Source organism: Scomber japonicus, chromosome 10 (assembly GCF_027409825.1).
Source record: "Scomber japonicus isolate fScoJap1 chromosome 10, fScoJap1.pri, whole genome shotgun sequence".
In the NCBI taxonomy this organism is placed as follows: domain Eukaryota; kingdom Metazoa; phylum Chordata; class Actinopteri; order Scombriformes; family Scombridae; genus Scomber; species Scomber japonicus.
The window spans coordinates 29,529,447-29,553,902 of record NC_070587.1 but is presented as its reverse complement, the minus strand read 5'-3'; the positions used below and the strand labels follow the sequence as shown (position 1 = coordinate 29,553,902).

The 24,456-nt window shown below is 39.5% G+C and overlaps 1 protein-coding gene across 1 annotated transcript in view; it reads right to left on the bottom strand.

Moving 5' to 3' along the window:
* cspg5a (chondroitin sulfate proteoglycan 5a) overlaps positions 1 to 24,456 on the bottom strand; it is a 67,918-nt gene that overhangs the window by 6,322 nt on the left and 37,140 nt on the right. Inside the window, exons 3-4 of the mRNA XM_053327307.1 lie at positions 15,146 to 15,334; positions 3,855 to 4,011 (exon numbers count right to left, since the gene is read on the bottom strand). Coding sequence (XP_053183282.1) covers positions 3,855 to 4,011; positions 15,146 to 15,334 — 346 coding nt within the window. The remainder of the gene's footprint in view (positions 1 to 3,854; positions 4,012 to 15,145; positions 15,335 to 24,456) is intronic.

Below are 24,456 nucleotides of genomic sequence, written 5' to 3'. Positions count from 1 at the left end.
AGATATAGGGTGACTGACAAGTCCACAGTAATGATGAAAGAGCTGTTTGGGAAAGTGAGAGAGGGGAGGTTGGGACTATCTGACAACGTGGCAGGACGAGGGGGGGATTCAGTCTTACCTCACAGTCGGACTCCTCTTTGGTCTTACACTCCCAGGTGTATCTGCTCATGGTTTTCTGAGGGGAGGGGGATGGGGCAAAGGGTTATACTCCTCAAAACCATACAAGGCATCCTCAGAGAAATACAGAGAGACGGAAAGACAAGAGACAGGGGCGAGGAGAGACTGATCGAAGCAGACAGAAAAGAAAGAAGACGAGTGGGAGGAGTGACAGATCAGAGACGATACAGAGAGATTAGGTAGCAAGAAAGAGAAGGCAGATGGGAAGAGATTAAAGCAGACAGATAAAATAGACAGAGAGAGATCGAGTGTTGGAGATCGAGTATTGGAGACAGAAACCAATAGTAGGAGTAACAAGACTTCCTTTTAGACGTCAGCTGATATTCCCAGCTGGCTTCAGTATCTCTGAGGTGGACTCAGACTCTCTGGTGCTGCCTGGCTGTTTTTCTGTCTCAGTAAATACAGGTTTGGATATTTATGGTGAGGCTCTCGACCATCGTGATGGAGCTGTTAGTTTTGGAAGGGAGTTGAGGTTATTTTCTTTATTAATGAGTGTATTTTGGGGTTTATTTGGGGTAGGGGGGAGAAACTGTATGATTTTTGGTTTAGGGAAGCCTTAATGCCAAGGTGAGGTTTTGTATGTGGTTGGAAAATGTGTTAGAAAATAAATCTGGATTGAATAGTAGTTGTAAATATTTGTGAAATGTGTGTTTTTGGGTCTAAATTGACAGACAGAAGGGCAGAGTGTGCCGCATCTGCACCAAATAGAGGTGCTGCTAGAAAAGAGTTTACACAAAATCACTATTAACACACTTTGCTGTAACTGAGTTAACTAATTTGTTGGGTTGGGGTTCGATACCATTTTGTCAGATCTGAATCCAGTGTCCAATCCATTTCTCAAATAGCTTTAACTTTCAACACTTGCAAAATAAGGAAATAAAGTTAAAAATGTCAAACTTCTGTTATTGTAAAAGATTAAACATACACGTTAGCTATTTAGGGTTATTTCAGCAGATCCAGGTTAGCTGCTTAACTAACTTTTGTACACTTTACTTTTTCATGATTCAAAATACTGAAGGTCCAGATTTAGTTGTATTAAGCTTAAAATATGCATGAAACCAAAGCAAAAAATGCCGAATTGACGTGAAATCAGATTTTTTCACACTCGATTAGCAAAAAAATGCGATACCAGACCCTAACCAAGTTTAATTTTAGTGCTTTAGAAAGTTAATTACAGACTTAACATTAATTCATTACCTACAGTGGATATTTATCACGTAAAATAAATGTTTAGCATTGACTAAAAATGGGAATCTAACAACATAAATGGCAAATAGGTCTACAGACATTTCGCCAACCTGAAACCAGATCAAAAATATAACCAGGTATCAGAACCCAACTCAATTTGTTACCGAAGTGTCCAATAAATAAATAAACAAACAAAAAAAAACATGTTAAGCATTTACAAATATTATTCAATCCAGTGGATGAGCAGGAGTTTTGGGGGTCTGTGATATTTAGGTGGTGTTTGAGTTAGGAGGTTGAGATTTCAGACATGTTGTTAGGAGACAGTGATTAATGTTTATTGCTACTGGGATTTGCTGGAATTTCTTGTCCGTTAGGGTTGTGAAAATGGTATTTTGGTTGTGGTTAAATGAGCGGGTGTGATTGCTTTTTACGCTAGAGAAATGAGATGCCTAAAACTGTCAAGATAGTATGAAAGAAATGAGAATTACAGGCTAGAGGATCAACTATAGTTGCTTTAAAAGTGAACAAAACTACTCATGGAGCTGTTAGAGGGTGGTACCACATCCTAAGAAAAGCAAAATTTAGAAAAACAAACAATAACAAAACCAACTCTTCCTCCTCAGTCGTAACACTAGAGCTCTACCCATGCTGCTATGACGTTAGTGTTGCCGCTACTAGCTACCATGCTTCAGTTAGTGAGGCACTCGTTGGCTCTCTGCTGCCACCTGCAGGTAGCAGCAAAGCGTTGCATCTCAGATGTTTATCCTGATAATCCCGACCATTTCTCACAAATATCACACACCTTTATCTTACCTGTTTGTGATGTGAATCCTGTCCCCATCCACCTCCCCCCAGAAAACCAGAATAGACCTTTTTTTTGTTAGCAGTCCCTCCCTCACCCCCTTCTTCACCCATTCTCAGGATAAACAAGTAAAGCAGACATTTTGTTATATACGGCATTGCAAACAGATAGTGAAGCGAAGCAGAGCTGCAGTGGCTGGCATGGCCACCAGGTGGCGCATGTTAGCGACAGAGCAGGCACACCATGACATACCGATGCAAGAGGTGAAAAAAGAGAGAGAGCATGTTAGAAAGAGAAGAGGGTGGGGAATGGTCGCGGCGAAGGATTCAGGGAGTTTTCTCTTAAAAGAGGCAAGGTTAAAGCCGGAGCGGCTGGGCAGCTGCACTGTGATGAGGACAGTCCATAAACGTTCAGTGTGCATGGTTTAAGGGGGAATTTAACCTCTAACCTCGGCCGTGTCAGTGTCCTAATTCACCCACTGAGGCGTTTTATGCTGCATTGGCCCTGTCAGCATGCAATTAAGTATTTTCTGGACACTGTTCAGACAGAATTAATTTGGAGACATTCCTGATATAACTAGTTCACACTTAATACTTCATTTTTTATAAATATTACCACCTTAAAATGGTTTTAAATAGACAGATTTACACAGTGGCTCCGTACAACGCTTTCATTTTTGTCACCTCCTGTGTATCTATGTACCTATATGTTTGTGTGTGTGTCTCGCCATGGCCTTCAACACAGGATCAATAAGCAATAAACCAGGACACCGAATCTATAAACACGGTAAAGCTATAAGGCCTGACAGGTGTCTTGTCGCCATGGTTACAGGCTGCAAGAGCTTAATCACTCAGTTGGATACTTGTTGCTATGAGCTGTTATAGTTACCGCCCAGATGATGTACAACGTAGGAGCTGCTGAGGGTTGAATGTGGAGCAGCATCAGTGCGATTATACACATTTTAAAGGAGAGTGTTTGTTTAAATTTCAGATGTTTGAATTAATTTGTTATCTGTATGTGTGTGTGCAGGTTATTCTGTGTTTTTAATTGTTATGTTTCTCTTTCTACTCTTTCTTTTCACTCTTTTGTTATGTCTTTGAAATTGAATGTGCTGATTTATAGTAAATGTCTACATACTGTATATACCTCACAGCACTAATGAATGGAACATTCAGATTATGTTCACTTGGTTAATATTTGTTTAAAAGGATCTAACTAGTGAAATCTAACCCTTTTATTTAATTTTTTATACTTTATTTTAATTGTATTTGTGTGATTTAAATCACATTTCTGCTGTTTTTTCTCATCAGTGTCCATTTTCAAGCCAAAATTTAAACAATGTGTTAGAATCTAACTTATTGACTAAACTAAACATTTTCAGGTGTATATTATTGTTAAGTATTATTTAAACTATAATTGTTATACCCCTTTAAAAACGATAAGGTACATCTACAATATTTGTCTTTTCTCCCTCCAAACTTGAGAAAACTCCCACCATCCTTCCTCCAAAATTCGACAAACCCCCCCCCCCCTTTAGCGTTTCACACCTCAGAGTATCGGAGAATACTCATGCCCATGCATTAGGAGGGGAGGGAGGGGGGGGGGGGCAGTCAGCGGGGCCCGGGCAGGGTTTGGGTTGGGAGATGCAGAAAAAAGGGGTGAGAGAGAGAGGCGAGAACCACGTTACCTGACAGATAATGTTATCATAGTAAGCCAATGCACGGGCATGAGGGACGTTAGGAGGGGTGTCGCACAGTTTCCTTACATTTGGGTGGGAGCCCTCAGCGATGGTGGACAGCGAGAAATTATCATTGTGCTGCTCCGATGAAGGCCGGTACTTACTGCTGGACATCGGTGGATGGAGGGGGTTGAGAGGGGAGGAGGAGGAGGAGGAGGGGGAGGTGGAGAGACGAGTGAAAGATGGTGGGGGACATAAATGCAGTGCAGGGAGGAAGAGGTGGGAAAGAAAGAGAGTTTGAAGGAAGAGGAGATGAGGTAGTAGAAAGATAGTTGGGGAGAGAGGAAAGAGGAGGATTTTGGAGGAACAGTTTGGATGTTTGGAGGAGGTTGAAGAGGTGGAAAAAGAGGAGAAAAAAGATGGAAAGAAATGAAGACAGTGTGAAGAAAAGAGAGCAAGGAAATCCAAAGAGAGCAAGAAGGACATTCAAGAGAGACAAGAAGGATGGAAAACCGAGGATAATGTGGGGAGAGAGAGATTAGGAAAAGAAAAGAGCGAGTAAAAAGGGCGCAGAAGATGAGAAAGACAGGTGGAAAGATTTAAAAAGAGGCAATTTGAGGATTTGAAGAGGATCCAGGAGGAGGAATGATGATGAAGTGTGAGGAAGAGATGAGGGTGAATTGACGTTTGCAGGCAATGATCCAAAAGAAAATAAGACACAATGGAAAGACAATGAAAGAACATGAGACAAAAAGAAAGAAAAAAGGGGCAAGAAACAGACACATTTAGGGAAAAGATTACATTGTTGGGGGTTGAAAAAGATAGAAAGAAAGGATTGTCAGAAGAAAAGAAGAGGGGAGAAAACAGCAAGAAAGCAGCATTAGTTTGACAGCAGTCTTCTGTTTGTGAAAATACAAACAGAAAAAAACAAACACAAACAACACAAACTAATTAATTATCTGTGATGCAATAAACTATTGTGTGTATTTAAATGGCTCATTTTTCATTGAATTTAGGATACGGTACCTTACTGGTTGTTACTCCCTGAAGAGGATAAAGTTCGACTCACATTTTAAGCACTATTGTCCTGCTTGAACTCAAAGGAAATACTCCATATTTTTAAAGAGTATAGAGGGGTTTTCTTTTTGTCTACTCAGCTTCTTTTTTTTTTAACGTAATGAGAATATTGATGCAGGAATCCTCTTCAGGTCCGTGTTAGATAGTTGCTCTAACACTTCCTTTAAAATTGAGAAAAAGCTGTAACGATGACACTTATAATGAAACTCTATAATGAAATGCGGTCAGATTGTTCTGGGGACTTAATAATAATAATAAACTTAATTAATATAAAATGAGTAAATTCATGTACAATCTATAGGACATATGACACATACATAACATGACATTTCATCTAGCAGTGACTGTGAGCAGGTGCAAGGCTTTTTAATGCTAAATATCACAGATGAATACATATTAATAATTGTGAGAATAAGTACTTAAGCAGTGGATAAACCTGCGGGTGTTTGTTTAGTCGGTGGTGAGCAGTGACAGCAAAGACTAAAGTCTTCTGTGCACGTGTGTGCAAGTTTTAATCAGAAAGGATTTGACACTGAAACAGAGAAATTACCAGCTTTGAAAGCCCACTGATGGTCAGACGTGTAAAAGGACAATTACATTAGCAAAAAAAAAAAAGTTTAACAAAAAGGAAGTGATGTCATGAATCTGATGTGGATAATAAACCCCCCTGTTGTCTTCACGTCGATCATGCAACTTTCGCCTTGAGCTGGTTTAGTTTGACTGTTTTATAAATCATAAAGACAAATTATCACTCTATTCATTCCAATGTATTATCACAGGTTGTACACATGTTTGTTGGGAAATGATGGTAAATAGTTGTCATTTAACCCTTTGTAGGTCACACCAAGAAAGCGCTTTTCCTACCTCCTATCTCTTTGAGGCCATGACAACATAAAACATGGATTTTTTTTTCTCATTGACCCTAAATTTTATATGTTACAGACCTCATTCAGACTTCATTTGTTCAACACTTTAAAAAAAAAACATGTTAGAGACTCATTCTGTTTGTGTACAAGATAAAAAAAATGAAACTCAACTCAACAAAAATGTCTCCAGCAGGATCTCTTATGTCAGCAGTGATTTGTGTTATTCTTCGTTTATATACCAGCACAACCTGTATCTATAGCAACCATAGAACAACGTGTATCTATAGCAACCATAGAACAACCTGTATCTATAACAACCATAGAACACAACCTGTATCTATAGCAACCATAGAACACAGCCTGTATCTATAGCAACCATAGAACAACCTGTATCTATAGCAACCATAGAACAACCTGTATCTATAGCAACCATAGAACACAACCTGTATCTATAGCAACCATAGAACACAACCTGTATCTATAGCAACCATAGAACAACCTGTATCTATAGCAACCATAAGGCAATCTGATGGTCTTTTTGTGCATTACATACCTCATACAAGTGGTAAACATTGCAAAAAACAGACTGGGTTGAATAGAGTTTGTTTTTAACCACATATCATGACATAAAGTGACCTCTACCAGATGGTTGAGCAGACCTACAAATGGTTAAATGACATAAACACCTGTTGTTGCTGTCGAATAGGTAAATAGATACTGAAACAATGAAGCGACCCTGTAGGTGAATGATTACTGCACATCCAACTAAACATCTCTGGTTCAGTTCAAACCAGGGACCTTTGCTCCATGTCATACCCATCTCTCTCTGTCCTTGTTTCCTGTTTACCACTTCACTACTCGCTATCCAAAAAAGGCAAAAAACACAAAAAACTAAAAAAAAAAAAAAAAAAAGTAGTGGGCAGAAGGAAGGTGAAGGAGGGAAGACATTAGGAGCACACATGTAGTTTATATTTATCGATATATATAAACAAAATAAAACCAAATAAATAGAAAAACCAAACAACCAGGGCCTCGATCAATCATTACAGTGAGATTTGTGTGATTTGAAGCTGTTAAAATCAGCCTGCAGAGATTACACACTGCACTGACCACAGAGTCGGTATGGATTGTTAATTTTTGATGGAATAAAACTGTATCTAGTTCAGTGAGTATTATTTTCCATTTAATCTGAGAAATTACAGAGGTCATAACCACAATTATTGCACAAATAAAAGTGATTTGGCGCTGATTCATGTTTTCATCTGCAGGTCCTGCACTAAAAATGTTCAGCAAAATGATGCACGGATGGAATGACTCGTGTGCTCTTGTCGTTCACCGTTGTCTCCTTAAAAACTTGGGTGTGCCACTTTGAAACAGATAAACCACAGAGGCTTTTCCTTTCATCTTTCGTTGTCAGGGAAGCAGCAAACTTTGGGAGTTCCCTTTTTTCGACTGAACTCGAGAGATGTTTGTCTCGGGGGAACTCTGACAAGAGTGTCATCGATTTGTCTCTCTCTCTCTCTCTCTCTCTCTCTCTCTCTCTCTCTCTCTCTCTCTCTCTCTGTCATTTGCCCCCACACCTATAAAAATCTTTACTCTTAACATTTTAATATACCAAAAAGCAACATCTCATCGTTGTGTTTCCCCCCGTCATCTCTTCACTCCCCTGTCGTATTCATAGTTAAAGAGGCCGTGATCTACTTCCTGCTCAGAAAGCGGGCCCGTCTGTCTGATCCACCTCTGAGCTTCCGTATTTATATTTCATGAACGGAGTGATGGGACAATCAAAGACGAGGTAATGACGAGGGAGAAATCTGTTCTCCCTTCATCTCTTATGATCTTTCTTGCTCAAATTTCAGCACCAGAAACCAGCTTCGGACCTTTCACTCTGTTCTCGTTCTGCTGATACAAAACGCTTCACTACTTTTCTCTTTTTCTTCCCCACATCTCTTCTCTCTAACTCTAAGCCCCATTATTTCCTCCCTTTTCACCAGTTTTTAACTACCTTTATCCATTTTCTCTTTCTAGCTCCAGCATTTTAACATCCTCCCCTTCTTTCCATTCCTCCTTTCCCCCTCTCTCTCCCTTAAGTCATCCTTTCATTCCTTTCCTTTTTTCCTGCTTCTACATCCCCTTATTACCTTCCTTCCCTTTCCCCATCACTGCCTCCTTCCTCCTATATTTCCTTCTTCTCATCCATTCTTACATTCCTCATTAACTTTTGTTCATTTTTATCTCACTTCCACTGTTTTCCCCCTCTTTTTCAGCTGCCTTTCTCCCTCCATCCTTCCTTATGTATTACTATATCCTTCCAATTAGCATTTCCTTGCTTAGCTGCAGTGGAGGGTTATTAACATAAAGAGCGACTGAAAGACGATAACCTTGGCACATATCCAAATGATTTGACTATTAATTACTGAGTTATTGATGCCAGTGATGGTTTACAGGCACATGTGATCGATTACTGACTAAAGAACCTCACTGATGCAACACAACTGCTAAAATTGTGCTTATGTTTTTGCCACAAAGCGAGCTGAGTTAGAGCTGTGCTGGTCAGTTGTTTAAGGTGCTAATGAGACATAAAATATGATTCAGTTGGAATAACAGATCTGATTTGAAGGCTTATTAGGAACCAAAACACTGAACAACAACGTATAATACTCACGGAAAAGATTTTACAACATTTTAACATTTTAACAACTTTATTTGCGCTACAACAATCACAAATTACAAAATAATCATCCAGGAACATGTGATAGCATTTATTTGATTGGTCACTGCGGCGCCTTGCAGCTAAAGTTGAGCCTGGTTCAACTTTTTTTCTTTTTGGGATACCTTTAAGTTGGCAGACAGAATTGCTGTCATGCAAACAGGTGATTAAAGGAATGTTACGTCTATTTATGTCCAACTATGGGCAAAGAGTCAGTCCAACATTGATTGAGCTAGGGAGCAACTCACTATTATTTGCACTATTGATTAACCTGTTGATAATTTCCTAATTTTCTCTTAATTGATTAGTCTTTGAATGTATTAAATGTGCAAAAAAATCTGATCACTGTTTCCTGAACCCCAAGCTGCAACCTTGAATGTCTCATTTTGTTCTGACCAACAGCAGTCAACTCAAATATAGTCGAATTACTATCATACAAGACTAAGGACATCAGAAAATATCCACAGTTAGGAAGCTGGGATGAGAGAATTTAGGCTATGTTTTCTTAAAAAATTTAAAAAACGATGAATCAATTGTCAAAGTAGTCAACGATACATGTGCTGATGATCGACTTATTGATTAATCATTGCAGCTCTAGATTGATATCTGCAGTATAAAACAGGATCATGCCAACAGGCGGCTTCATAATCCTCACAAATATAACACTTACAAATATTTGTGCGTTAACAGATTTTGCATCTGGACAGTAAATATTAACATATAACAGCTCTTTCTGTAACTGTCATGTTTGAGTAACAGAACATTTACGTAACATTGACCTACTGTAGGTTTAAATGTCAAAAATGAATTATTTTAATGAACAGATTCTGAAAATGTCTCTCTCTCTTTCTCTCTCTCTCTCTCCATCTTTGACCAGGATGTTGGGTTTGAACTCGACTGCGGCAGAGAATCACTGCGACTGCAATTACCCACAGCAGATGGGGGAGTGTGGGAGTCTCATGTATTCATGAGCCTTGTCAGCAATGCACACACACGAAGACACACACACACACACACACACACACACACACACGTGCACACACACTGTCAATGTGTCATGCTTTCTTCTCTTCTCTGTAACACCCTTTCTTATTCTCCTTTCTTTCACTTTCTCTTTCCTCCTCTCTTCTTCTTTCCCTTCTGCAACAGTTTCTCCTCCACCACCCCCCACCCCCCCGTTTCATCGTGCCCTCCTTTTTACTCCTCTTAACTGTCACCCTTCTCCTCCTCCTCTTCGCTCCTCTTCGATTTCTTTTAGATGACCACTTGATGAGGCTGTGTTGTCTCTTTTATTCTGCACCCTGCCTCTACTCACACACACACACACACACACACCCCTCAGGTCGCACAGCTGTATGTAGGTCAACTCCGCCTCCCCCCCTCCTCACCCCCCTCCCGCCCCTCTCCTGTTCAGACTGCCCTACTTTCAGCTGGATCCAGAGAACCAATGACATCACCCTTTTTCTCCTTTTTTATTTATTTATACATTTCTTCTAGCTGGCGTTACTGCCACCACCACCGACTGCACTTCTGTTCCTCCTCGCCATCATCTTCATCATCCTAATCTCTCAATTTCAAACCATTCCTAGCATGATAACCTTTCCCTGCTTTCCGAGCTAAAAATAGTCCCTGTATAGCGTGGGATCTATCTGGTGTTCATTGGATTCAGTCCTGCGGTTCACATTTGCATCCGTGGTGCTCGGTTTGCGTCCGCCGGGCTGCTGCTCATCCACAACGGTTTTCTGTTGCTAGGGAGATGGCTCCTAAAACACCAGCGCTGTCAGAACAGTGCTGAAGCAAACCGCCCCCACCCCCCTCCCCCCTCTTTCTTTTTCCTTTTTATATTCAAGCCAGCGCTTCAATATCTCTGTCACACTCGTTTTCGCCTTTAGTTTACACTCAGTCCTTCTCTCTCTAATAGCCTTTTTCTCTTCACATATTTCATAAAAAATGAGGGTTCCTCAGGGCTCTTCATTGGTTCTGCGGTTATGGTTCTTACTGTATGTAGCACTCCAAGAAATATTGTATAATATTAAAGCATTACATTATACCCTATGCAGGAATCTAAATCAATATGCTGAACCTTTTTTTGTGGAATGATGAATAGTCTGATTAATGCATGCTTTGATTATAAGATGAGGCTTAAAAGGATTAAAATATTTCAAAATAAAAGGGGGAAATCTAACAGACATGGTGATTAATTTATGATTATGATCATTTTCAAAATGTCAAATGCAAAAATGTCTCACTCTAATCAAGTAATGTATGTCTATGTTTGAGTCTTTAAACCTGCATTAATTGGTTTTCTTTGGGCTAAATTGTCACCTAATAAGTAATGTGTATGTTTTAACCGTATTGTCCTCAGGTCAAGGAAGGACAGGAAGAAGGGAAGAAGGAAGGAAGGAAAGAAAGGAGTAAGGAGGAAAAGAGGGAGGAAGGAAGGAAGGAAGGAAGGAAGGAAGGAAGGAAGGAAGGAAGGAAGGAAGGAAAGAAGGAAGGAAGGAAGGAAGGAAGGACAGGAGGAAGGGAGGAAGGAAGGAAGGAAAGAAGGAAAGAAAGGAGTGAGTAGGAAAAGAGGAAGGAAGGAAGGAAAGGAGTAAGGAGAGAGGGAGGAAAGGAGGAAGGAAGGAGGGAAGGAAAGGAGTAAGGAGGTAGGGAGGTAGGAAAAGAGGAAGGATGTAAGGAGAGAAGGAAGGGAGGAAGGAAAGGAAGAAGGAAGGAAAGAAAGGAGGGAGGGAGGGAGGAATGAAAGGAGGAAGGAAGCAAGGAAGGATGGAAGGAAATGAGGAAAGAAGTATGGAAGGAGGGGAAGAACAAAGGAAAAATTTAAGAAAGAGGAAGGAAGGAAAGAAGGAACAGTCAAAAAGAGATGGGGTCAATTTGACCCGGGAGGACGACAGGAGGGTTAAGTGTACACAAACACAAACAGAGCAACACTAGCGATATTCTGGATTAATATTTTCTGGCCACCTGAATCTAAGCTCTCTTTTAGCTCTGTTTTGATCTCCGCTAAACACTGTGGGAAGCATCTGGCTCTTTAGGTGTTTAATGCTGCACAGTGTTCATCAGCTAGTTGATGCTGCTAGAAAAGGACGCAGGTGAAAGTAGCAATATTGACCCTAAAGAGTAAAGGCGTGGGCTGTAAAACCACAAACAAAGAGCTGAAATACAATAAAAAGCTCTATGAGATGAGGGAAATTTCAGAATCAGGTCATACGTCATTGTAAGACTCCTCTAATATCACATGTAGACATTTGGTCCATCATTCATTTAAAGATATTCACTTATTTTCTTTAGTGCTCTAGTGCAGGTGGACAGCGAGTATAAACTAAACACTGGATTAACAAGTCAAGTAGCTGCACTCAAACACATTCAAATGAAGGAAGGTCTAACGAAGGGATAATGTTAAGTTGCATCATGGGAAGTGTAGTATTAAGCATTTTTAAGTCAGGATATCTCCAACTCTGCTGCACTGATTTTGACAGGTTAATGGGTTTTTTGTCTGTTGCAAGTCCAACATTATTATAGAAGCTTATAAATAAAATGTTTTAAACAAATTTTAAAGAATCTGCGGTTGTGGTGAGAGGATTTCAACCAGTTTTCAATAAGTCATCATTGTGCTCTGAAACAACTTTTGATTTACATTGGAAACATACTGAAGCAATCTGAGAGAACAGAAGACTTTAAGGCCTCAATAACTCAAAAATGACTTGATAAAATGGAACATATTTTGCACCGTATCATGTGACTTCCTCAAGAGTCCTGACCTCTGCATAGACTCAACTGAACTTAATCTAAATATCAGTCTATGAGGATATTGTATAAGGTTTTTTACACAAAAAATCTAAATGAGAAAAAGATTATTTTATAATGATTTGGAGGATTTCATATTTTCTTTAATCATTCTTTTAACATTATTAACATCATGTGTAAAACGCATACAAAGGCATTCGATGCAGGTAGCACGATTTGAACTCTAAACCCGTCTTTTATTGCTATACTGTATATCTTTAATTCATAGAAAGTATCTCACAATGTTGTAAAAGAAACCTTTTATGGCTTTTCACAGATCCTCTTTTTTTTTCCTGGGATTGCACACCGGCTTTTCTTCCTCTTCCCGTTACCTCCCTCATCTGTCTTGTCATCTGGTTTTTCCACCGGCTGTTTGCCTTCTGCGCTCTCCGTGCCGCCCCTCCCTCCTTCCATTCCTTTATTGTCTTCATTGCTTCCTATTCAGCGGATCCATCCAATCCCTCCCACCTCCGTCAGACTGTCCATCTCTCTATTGCCTTACTCTGTCGCCCATCCCCCCCTCCCCTCCAAATCACCATCCTCCTCTGTCTCACCTTTTTTTTCATCCTCTTTCTAAATATCCTCTGTTTTCTCAAATGATCGATGGTTCAAATTGCAGCAACCTGATGCTTCTACCTGAATTTGAGACGTTGGAATTAGATTAAGACTGCAAAAAGGTCGATCGGAAGGAAACAAGGGTTGCAATGGTAACCATAATCATTGGTTTTAAAATCACCGGATGACTGAGCTGCAAATAGAAAGTAACAGGTTCAATCTGCGTCATATGCCCTTCAGCGAGGCATTGAACCTCTTCAATAACTCTGAGTCATTCTGAGTCATTTAGTCAAGTTATTATACTCCGATAAATGGATAAATACTGTGAAGGACACATGCTACTGTTGACTCCTTCTGCCTTTTTTTCTTTTATGTTTCATTCACATCTCATGTCATCTCCTGACATTTCACTGAAGGTATTGAAGCTTCTTCCGGTCAGTGATTTCCTTTTGTCGATTTTCTTGGTGTTACGTGCCCTAGCATGTGGTTCCGTCTTTTTTTTAACTTTCTTTTTTATCAGTTACTTTTCCAGATCGGCTTCTTTTTTTATCATAGTGAAACCATAGACTGTATAAAAGAAATGGACGTAACATCCATGGTTTGTGGACTGCTGCTCGGAAGCCAATAGTTTCGAATCTAGGCAGAAAATTTCAGGTGCATGCTGGGAAAAATAAAAACACGGATTCTACTTATATGGGCATGAGGCGGGGTCATGGGCGGGGCCATGGGCGGAGCGGGGAGGCTGCGATAGGTTGCGAGGGCTGGATCTCGAGAACATTGGTCAATCAACCTGTCAATCAGGACGTAGCCACGCCCTAATGCATACCCTGCTTTATCGTCAAATATAAAATCAGGGAGGCCAAAATTTCACAAATGAACATCATACTGCATTGAAGAAGGCTTTAAACTAGCGATTGAGACCATAAACACATTTTGAAAACCTTTACTGAGGTTAGAAATCAAGTGAGAAGTTGGTGAATTCTCCATTGACTTGTATAGAGACGGAAGTCCTTTTGACACCAAAACGGTCGCCCCCTGGTGGCCTTTTGCTAGAATCCAGTTCTAAGTTACTTCCGCATTGGCCTCATTTCAGAGGACCGGAGCTCCCCGCCTGAGTGAAACCCATTTTCTGTTCATTGTGATTGAGTTGCAAATCATCTTCATCTAAGTCATTTTCTAGACGGCACTGACATATTGATTGAATTTCGACTTGTTGCTTCCAAAGCTTTGTCTGCTTAGCTTTTGTATTTTATTTCTACTAAACTTCTTTTCCCTCCCTCTGCTCTCTCTATCGACCAGTCTGTCTCTGTCGTTCTCTAAACTTCACACTCAACGTAAACCGGGCAGCAGTTTGGCCCTGAGGCTGAAGAAACAAAGCTTTCTCGTTCAATCTTTAACATTGATGGGAGTAATGTACCGCAGCCTCAGACATAGACTGTGTCGAGTAACCAGTAATAAATCTGCCGGGCCTGCCAGCGTGGCCAGAATGTGTCTGAGCAAGAGACTTAAGACTTAACTTTGTGATTTGGTTCGATTGATCTGTTAAGCTTAGATAAATGAAACGGCTGATTCAAAGAGCAGCGAGGAGCCTGCAGGACACATCACGCACATCAAAAGGAGATCTTGACAGAAATCTGCTACATAAAGAGGAATAAATGTCATTGTTTACTGAGTCTGATACTGGACTTTTGGGACCGATGCCGATACCAATATTAGGGAGTAGAAACATTCTGATATTGATATATATATATTGGCCGATAATACCTCTATTACATATCTTTGTCACAAGCTTTTGAAAACCATATTTGAGGGATCATTGCGATGAATATATCCTGTATTTACATAAATGCAAATGTTTTGGTAATGACCCCTCAAATATGGTTTTCAAATGCTTGTGACCCAGATACGTAATGGAGGCCAAGATATTTTACAGTTTAACAAACTTTGACTAACAAGAATTTAAATTAATGAATGAATTTAAAAAGCAGAACCAAAAAACGTGCATATATTAAACATAAAGTTGAAAAAAGGGTCACATTTACATAAAAAGCTGCCGTTTGAAGTTAAAAAAAATCATATAACATATTCACAGATACTGATATATCTGTCATAAGGTCAATATCGGACTGATATATTGGTAGGGCTCTACAAAGAATACTAAACTAAACTAAATTAGACTAAAAAGCTACATATTTTCATCTTTTCTCTTCATGAAATGTTGTGGTTCCTTCTTGGGCATAAAAAGAGGAGAGGATAATGAAATACTTCCAGTTCTGAAGTTAAACTACGGCTTTGCTTACCTCCGCTTGCGCAGCTTCTTGTTCTCCGTCTTGAGCACGTGGAGCTTCTTGGCAAAGCAGACGACGATCATGAAGAGCAGCAGGACCACCAGAGCCGAGGCGCCCACGGCCAGACACATCACCTGGAACTCAGTCACCACAGACTCGCAGCGAGCGCCCTTGTGCCAGATGTAATCCTGGACATTACATCTAAGAGAGGACAGAAGGCAGAGGGAGAGAGTGCATGTTGAAAAGGAGTCAGGTGGGAGGAAAGATGGAGAGAAAAATTGGGCTCACGGGAAAGAAAGAAATGTATGGATGACAGGAAAGAGTTGATAGAGGCAGAATGAGAGGTGAGAGGTGTGAAATAAGAGAGGAAAGAAAGAAAACAAAGACAAAAGGTGTGTGAGCATCACCGTTTTTGGCAGTCATAGTCAAGTAGCATTCATAAATTTGACTTCTGAACATCATTAAACAATCAAACATGATTTAAAAGCCTTCATTTTCACATTCAGGATTTCCTTTCTGCTCCTGATTATCTTTAACGGCTTTTGGTGTGGAATCTGAGAAAGCTCTAATCATCACCCTGAAAACTTAAAATGTTTTCTCAACATGTTGCATGTTACACAAGTCTTTTAGTATTAATGTGAGGTAATCGACCGCAGGCATGTCAACTGGATGGAAGATTTTGAGTGACATTTCATTGAAAAAGGATAACATCATCACTGTGTGTGTCTGAAAATAGCATGTGAACAAAGAAAGAGCCTGGGGCAATTTTCCAGCTATAAACATACTTGCTGTAGCACGCAAACGTTCACTGTCAAACACACACACACACACACACACAATCATAAAGTACATCTGCATATATAAGATCTAACACAATACATATGTGCATCCATGTGTGCATCGTGCTCACATATGTGGACACACACACAAAAACACACACAGCTGCCACTGAGACCCAGACTCCATTTGGTAGAGTACGGTGTCCGCCCGAGGACGTAAACGACAGAGGCAGATGGCTTTGTCTGCAGACTGTTTGTCGTGTAAAACAGCAAATTTGTTTCACCGTTTAACGAGGCCGTAATGCTGCTGAGCGACACTGACTCACTGTCACGAGTGGAAGAAAGTGGATTATTTTGATCACAGAGCCTATTTCTAGTTAAAATAATCAATTTAACCTTTGTGTCGTCCTCCCGGGTCAAACTGACCTCGTCTGTTTTTACTGTTCCTTCTTTCCTTCCTTCCTTCCTTCCTCCTTCTGTCTTTCATTCCTTCCTCTCTCTTTCCTCCTTCCTTCCTTCTGTCCTTCTTTCCTTCCTTCCTTCCTCCTTCTCTTTCTTTCCTTCCTCTGTCTTTCCTCCTTCCTTCCTTCCTTCCTCCATCCCCCTTTCTTCCTTCCTTCTGTCCTTCATTCCTCCTTCTCTCTTTCTTTCCTCCCCCCTACCTTCCTCCCTTCCTTCTTTACTCTGTCCTTCTTTCCTTCCTTCCTCTTTTCCTTTCTCCCTCCCTCCTTTCTTCTTTCCTCCATCCTTCCTTCCTTCTTTATTTCCTCCATGCTTCCTTCCTTCCTCCCTTCCTTCTTTCCTTTCCTCCCTTAAAAGAGGAGGGTTAAAAGAGACGTTTGTTCATGTTACCTTCTGTAAACCTAAATAATAAACATGTGAAGTGATTAAACACGAATTAGGTTAAGAGTAAGAGTGCAATCCTCATTATACATTAAATAAAGAAGCAAAACAAGATGGATATAAAATGGAAAGACAACAGCCTATTCTTATAAATCTCTCCACAGAACCCAGACTCAACTCGTCAGACTCTTGTCAACTAGGGTTAGGGTTAGGTTTAGGGTTAGTGTAAAAGGAGTTAGGGTGTAGAAGTGTTAAATACTTGTTACATTTTGGAGGTCTGTTAGTGGTGCTAGACAAAAAGTATGATTTTTAATGTTTGTACCACATCCATAAAACTACCTTGGTGACATTTTTTGAACTAATGAATAAATTGTTTTAATCAAATGTTTTCATCATCCATAAAAGGGCTGTAAATAAAAAGTATTTTCATTATTGTCAGATGTGTTTTGTCTACAGTCCTTCTATCATTAACAACACAGAGAAGCTTCACATCATCACATTTGAGAAGCTGCAACCTGATAATATTTGACATTTTGGACTGATTAATATTCTGTTGATCAACCAATCAATCAATTAATGGTCTAATAGTAGTTATTTTTCAATATTACCTTCATCCTAACAGTCATGTCCAGTCAAGTAGGACATCCAGTTTAAAGTTTAAAATTAAAGACTGCTGAAGGCTGATTTTCAACCATGAAGGAGGTATATTTCTTACATCTTCATTTTATACATGCATCAGGGATATTTTACAACGATGTGGGTCCTGACACTCACTTAAACCCTAAACGAGTACCTCAAGTGCAATAATTCAACACATTTTTCTTGATGAAGAGACACTGAGGTTGCAACATTGCTGCACTGATGTAGTCAAACTGCAAAAAGTAGCTGAAAGTAGCTTTAATTAATGAATGACAAAGCAATTAAATGCGTTCTATTTCCTCTCTCTTTTTGTCTGTCACACATCGGCCAGTAGACCATCATACACACACACACACACACACACACACACACACACACACAGATACACACACACACACAGATGAGGGGGTATAGGTTGAATGGAGGTGTCAGGGGTGTGCGGCCACTCGGCTATGCTCTCCACATGCTAAGCAGTCTCCTTTCACGGGGGCCGACTTCCTGTATCCTTCCTGAATCCTTCCTGAATCCTTGACGCTTTTTTATTTTGCCAGCTGAAGGGAAACATTGGCAACAAGCCAGAAGGCATTTTTTGAGTGTTGGCATATGTGAGGAAAAAAAAGAGCGAGAAAGAGAGAGAGAGAGGAGTGACGCCCGTATAACACGTTTTCAAGGAGACTTCAATGCACTCAACCTCCGAGCGTTTGTGTGCGTTCGTACAAAAGGAGAGGTTTATGTAAGTCAGAGTTAGATGGAAAGGGGTGGCAGGCGGGGGGGGGGGGGGGGGGAGAGAGCGAGAGATGCATAAAGGAAGGAGGCGAACGAGCGAGTGAGTAAGGATGTGCCAGTCGTTATGGCAACCCAGCTGAGCGGCTAAACGAAGCAGATGCAGCACTGACATGTCATTCCATCACGCACGCAGCTCGTCCTCGCTCAGCCGTCCAGAGGGACTGTCTTGTTTTAGTGATTGGCTCCCGTTTCTTTTCTCCCCCTCCTCCTCCTGCTTCTTCTTCTTCTTCTTTTCCCCCCACTGCTTGTCTTCTTGAAAATCTCCTTTCTTGTTCACTGGCTCTTTACCTCCCTCCCTCTCTTCCTCCCTCCTCTTCTCCCCCCTTTGCACTTTACTGAGCGCCTCCAGCTGAATCATGTCTCCGCTTTCAGTTCGTGCAACTGACTTTTTGGTACATGGACATTTCGGTCACAGATCTACTCCCTAAAAAAAAAAAAAAATGTTGCAGGAATAATACTGAAAAAGAAGTCACTGCACAGTAAGAAATCTCCTTATTAACTAATAAACTGGGAAATAAACAAAAACCATGTCAGGCGGATATAAAGTAACCTAAAACATGATTTACTCTGAATTCAATCCAGTTAATACAAACCAGGTGAAATCAAACATGCTTCCCTCCTCAGCTTGATGTTGTTATTTCCAACTTATTGGTTGCCTTCAATTTTGTGAGCACATCTGTGACTGAAATGTCCAAGTTTTCTACACTTTGCATCTGTATTATTACTTTCTTTATTTTTACCTATATTTTTTTGACACATTCAGTGACTCTTGACCATTTTTCCATTTGCTCTTTGGTTGTTTTAACTGCAAACTTTTGTAATCCAGGACAATATTTAGACATTTAGTTACCTTAGCAGAGAGGTAGTGTATTAATAGTCCTCAACAATGGAACTTTTTAACTATCCTGTTTGAGAAATATTTGATAACTACATTGCCAGGATGTTTTAGGGGGGGGATTACTGCGCCTTTTAAAAAATTAAACGATGTGAACTCTTGTTTAAAGATTTATGTCTTCAGTAGGAACTAATGGGCTTGGCGCTGAGTGCTACAGACAGGTTAGGGAGGTCAGAAAGCATCGAGACGCATTCTGACAAAATGGTATTTTTTGGGGGGCGAAGGGGGGTATTTGTTAATAAGAAAAGTTCTGCACACCTCCTTTATCCTTTAGGATTGTTGGAATGTAGTTTAACAAGCTGACATAAGAGGAAACAGTTCTTGGCTGAATTTCGAAGACAAAAAAGGATTGGATTTCCTCTTCTAAAAAGTCTCACATCCAGAGCAGCTGCAAAAAAAGTAGAAATTGAATGGGAAATTACCTGTCATCAGGGACAAAAAGCCTCTACTGTCGGACCTCTTTTATCATTAAAAGCATCTGATTGCTTCATGGTTCTCTTTCGCCTAATAAAATCTCCCACCCACTCGTCCCACAGGCCTTCCCGTTGTGTCCCACAGCAGAATCCCGTCATCATCAGCTGCATTTAACGCGTCTTTGTAGCCCAGCAGGAATACAGAAGAATTAACATCGGGACAGTGTGAGTAACATTGCAAAAGGTGATAAATCTTCTCAATATTTACCTGATTAGGCTGGTCCACTGGGGTGTGAGAGAGGGAGGGAGAGAAATAGTCATTTAACTTGGAGAGGATGCCAAGAGTGCAGATGGGGCTGTGACCCTCTAATAAGCCCCCCTGCTGGTTTTGATGAGGAGTAATGGAGGGTGAGAAGGGAGGAGATGCGAGGGCTAATGAGAAGAAAGGCAGGGGAAGAGAGGAGAGTGTTCAAGGGTAATTTAAGACAGACGGGTCAGTTGATTTAGAGCTGAAGGCCAGCAGACGACAGGAAGATATCAGCTCCAAACCAGGGAGTCATACTCCTGTTTCACTTATAATTCCTTATTTTTATTACAACTTAGGCTTTATTTTCATTGATTTGGTGATGAAAAACAAGTTGAAATCACTCACCAAAGCTGTGGCTGAGATTTGGGAATATGGTGACATCGCTTTCCAAAGCAGAGAAACTGACAGATTGGAGCTAAAAATGATACCTTTTCTCTTTTAAATGAAGTTCGGTTAACACAGGAGTTTGTTTAAAACCCAACTGATCACCTTACTCCTGATGTTTTTGGCGTCATTGGAGTCCTTTTTGGCATACTACAGTAAAAACCATGAAAATACAGTAAGACTCAAGTTGTAATAAACCCAAAATTATCCTTTGAATGACGCTAATCATATTTTGATTTGTCTGGTGAGGATCTGGAGTCAAGAGCGGATCCAGAAATTCAGAGATTGTTAATGAAACTTAACACCAAAGTTTTACGCTCCTGAAAGTTTTATTAAAATGTGCATTGAATCATAAAATCTAACTGTCCATCATTTTTATTCATTTTAATTACAATATTTCGGGCTCAAGGTAAAGTAAAGGTAGAAGGTCTTAGGACTAAATGTCAGAAATAAAATTAGTTGTACAGTGTGCAGGACGTTTTCTCCCAAATGATTTATTATAGAGAGCAATCAGGGAGTGGATATGACTGCTGTGGCTAAAAAATCCTCTAAATTTCTTATTTTCATGACAAAAAATCTTCAGTAATTTCTAATCTGCATCAAAGCATTGTGAGCGACATTTATTGTATATGTGAGTCACATTCAATTCACTTAAATGCAAATAGTGTGTTTTAAAGTGTTTTTTGTTGCCCTACATTACACAAGACATTGATCTGCACTTCTTCTTCTTCTTCTTTTAATGTTCCAGCAAATATCATTCAAGTTTGTGGAGATGAATAAAATCAAAAATCAAAAATATAACTTCTTCGTTGAGGTGATAACGCATCAGCGTTTTTTTAGTTTTTCTAGTGCTCAGTTTTGTTTGTGAAGAGAAAGATGAGGAGGAGAAACTTTCTCGGAAGATCTTTTGAAGGGTAGAGGAAGAACAAACATACAGACTGAGGTGAATGTGGAGGTGAAACACTGACTGACAGGAGAGGACACAACACGGTGTTATAGTTGAATATTTTAGCATAAATCCTATATATGCATTAAAGCAACATGTACTCCTTTGAGGAAAAAGCATGTTTTTGATGCAGTAGCTGCAGAAAGGGAAAATGGGCCAGCAGAGGACAGGAGAGCGTGCCACTGGTCGCCTCTGGATACTCTTCTTTTTTTTCTATCACCAACTTTAATACTGGCTCTGAAACAAAACTTAATTTGTTTTTTCTTTGTTGAATAAAGCAAACTTTCTCTATTACACTGAGGGCTGTGGGAGGAGAAGGATGACCATGAGTCGGGCTTTTTATTTATCAGGATTTTATTTTAAAACGCAGACAAGAGAAGAGAAGAGGCGGAGAGACTGTGAAGCACAGAGTCTGATCTCATCTGATTAAATGACTTTATGGAGAAATTTAATTAAGGGAAGACAGTGGATGAACATGTGTGGGGCTTTTTTTAATAAAAAAATGAGAAAAAGGTGCATGACTGGGTTAGACAGAGGTAGAATAGGTAGAATAAAATAGCCGAGTGACTTCAGCAGCACCCATCAGAGGTAGACTGGAGGATTTTACGCTCTATTCTGGAAGTCACGAATAAATGAGTGTTTTGTGGTTTTGGGAAATGTTCCAGTTTGGATTTTCTTTGAGCTTCAGTTTATATAAAGGGAATTCTGAGCAGGTTAAGAGATGATTTATGGACAGGACTTTCATTTTTTATTGTGAAATACCAGAAAAGAGAACATCACTCAATGGTTTGACTGGTCACAACTCACCTCTAGACATATACAACCTTTAGGTACAAAGGATAGTTAGTGTTGGTTTAAATGGTCCAAAGATAAAAAAGGTTGCAAAAAACTGATATAGAAGTTCTGCTTCTAATAAAGCTGGAGCCGAATCTGGTATTCAGCATAGCAACAAATAGTAGGTTTTTACGATATTTTAAATATTCTACAAATTATCTATTTTGGGAGCGAAAAAAACATGTTTTTTTTTGTTTTTTGAAGTGACACTAAATGTAGTGTGTGTGTGTGTGTGTGTGTGTGTGTGTGTGTGTGTGTGTGTGTGTGTGTGTGTGTGTGTGTGTGTGTGTGTTTGTGTCGCTGCTAATCTATAAATAATAAACAAAATAGCTGAAACAATATAGGATAAGTAAACCACGAGTCAACCCTCAGCGAAAACTTCCACTCAAATTGTAAAGGTGTCCATGTTTGAAGGTGTAGATGTTAGCTTGGTTAAATAAAACTATGTGTGCTTTTCCTCTGACTGAGCTGCTGTCCGGAACTAACGGCTGCTAACGTTAAGTTTAGTTCAGTGCTGACGGAGCAGTTTGTTGTGATTTCAACTTGTTTTTTCCATTACAAGTTCAGTGTGACACGTTCCTTGAAATTAGCTAATACTATTTTCTCTGTTGTGGAAACAGGAGTGCAGAGAAAAGTGTGTTTTGTTCTGCTATTTCACTAACTGTAGTTCACAGAAATGTGGTGTTAGCTTGCACCAGTTTTTGAGCTTTAATGACTGATAGTGACATCATTTTAACTGTTCTCTATTCAAAATGGTAACGATATATGTATATAACGATATATAACAATATATGTGTGTGTGTGTGTGTGTGTGTGTGTGTGTGTGTGTATGTGTATGTGTGTGATATAGATATAGATATTCACAATGTTCATACAGGTATTTTTTGAGCTTTAATGACTAATACCGATTGCATCCTTTTAACTGTTCTCTATTCAAAATGGTAACGATATGTGTGTATGTGTGTGTGTGTGTGTGTGTGTTTGTGTGTGAACAGCACCTCATGCAGTAATGTTAAATGTTAGCATATGCAGTGCAGATATTCACAATGTTCATACAGGTATTTATTAGTTTGGAGTTTAGTTTATTGTGTTTATTATGAAGTGAATGACTTTCTTTTTAGTGATATTCATGATTATAACGATTTATGACATTTAGATATTCATAATTATTATAATAGCTTATTGAAGAACACTTATTTTAACACTTTACTACTTTACACTTCACTAAAATTAGAAGTGGAGCAAAAACAACATGCCTATATACTGATAACAACATACCTATATCCAACTATATATACTTTTATTCAAATACAACTAATATTGCTACCTAAACAAATACAAACACTGGACTCTCTTCACATCCTTTGCTTCTATGCTTGGTTCATCCCTCCTTTATATTTATAGTATTGACTTATCACTGCCTATATCTGGATATCCTACCAGAATATATACTTTTACTATACCAGCACCAGCTCAACTTAATTATCTGGATAATTGAGTCTTTTTATTGAACTTTTCACAGCTTCTATAAGCTATATAAATCTCTTTCTTGTACAGTGAACAGACTTCTGACCGCTTGCTGCTTTAATTCACCAGTGACTGATTGAAAGCATGTGACAGATAAGAGAGCAAAATAAACCCGACAGGAGCGCCGTCCTGCTGCAACAAATATCTGATGTCTGTAAGATTTGGCAACTCAGCAGCTGCGGTTTAGATAAAAATGAGAAAATAAATGAAACACATAAACGAACAAAAAGATACTGATCATGAAAACCCAGGCCGCCTATTATATTATATTATATTAAATTAAATTATATTATATTCTTATTTAGGTCAGAAACTTTTTTGCCTTTCATCAGCCATCCTCCTAGATTTCCCTGAGGCCTCCAGCCCGCTGCGCCACATTCAAAACAAACCAGCTTAAATAAAATATCACTAGATCAGCTTCCATTATGCAGATGGAAACATTATAACCTTATTAGTAACCACGGTGGTGGGGGGAAAACTGCTCCATTCAATCAGCCAGTAATGCTAAATCCCTCGATTTCAAATCTGAGAAGGGATCTGAAAAACATGACGACATGACCAATGTTCTCTATTTGGCATTAGAAGAGTCTCGCCATGTTAAAATTAAACCATGGTGATGACGGTTAGACACTTTCTGACATTTTGTCGGGTGATGAAGGTCTTTTTCATGCCTTTAGGCCAAGCAAAAACAGATATGAGCGTGGTGTCGCATGAAGATTTGCACAGTCCAATAAAAAGCCAAAGATAAATTTACAACCAAGCTAAGCTGAGCTGGAAAAACACACTCTTGGTACACTTATTTACCTCTTGCTGCACCACCCAAAACAATTATTTTCCATCGTCGGTGAGCAAAGTATAGTCTAATTTAGCACATTTTTGTTTGCTTGTCATAATCAAATGTCATCTTCTGTGGAGCTTTGTGTCTCTGCTGCCAACAGACTGTGTTAACCTTTGTGCTGTCATATAAAAA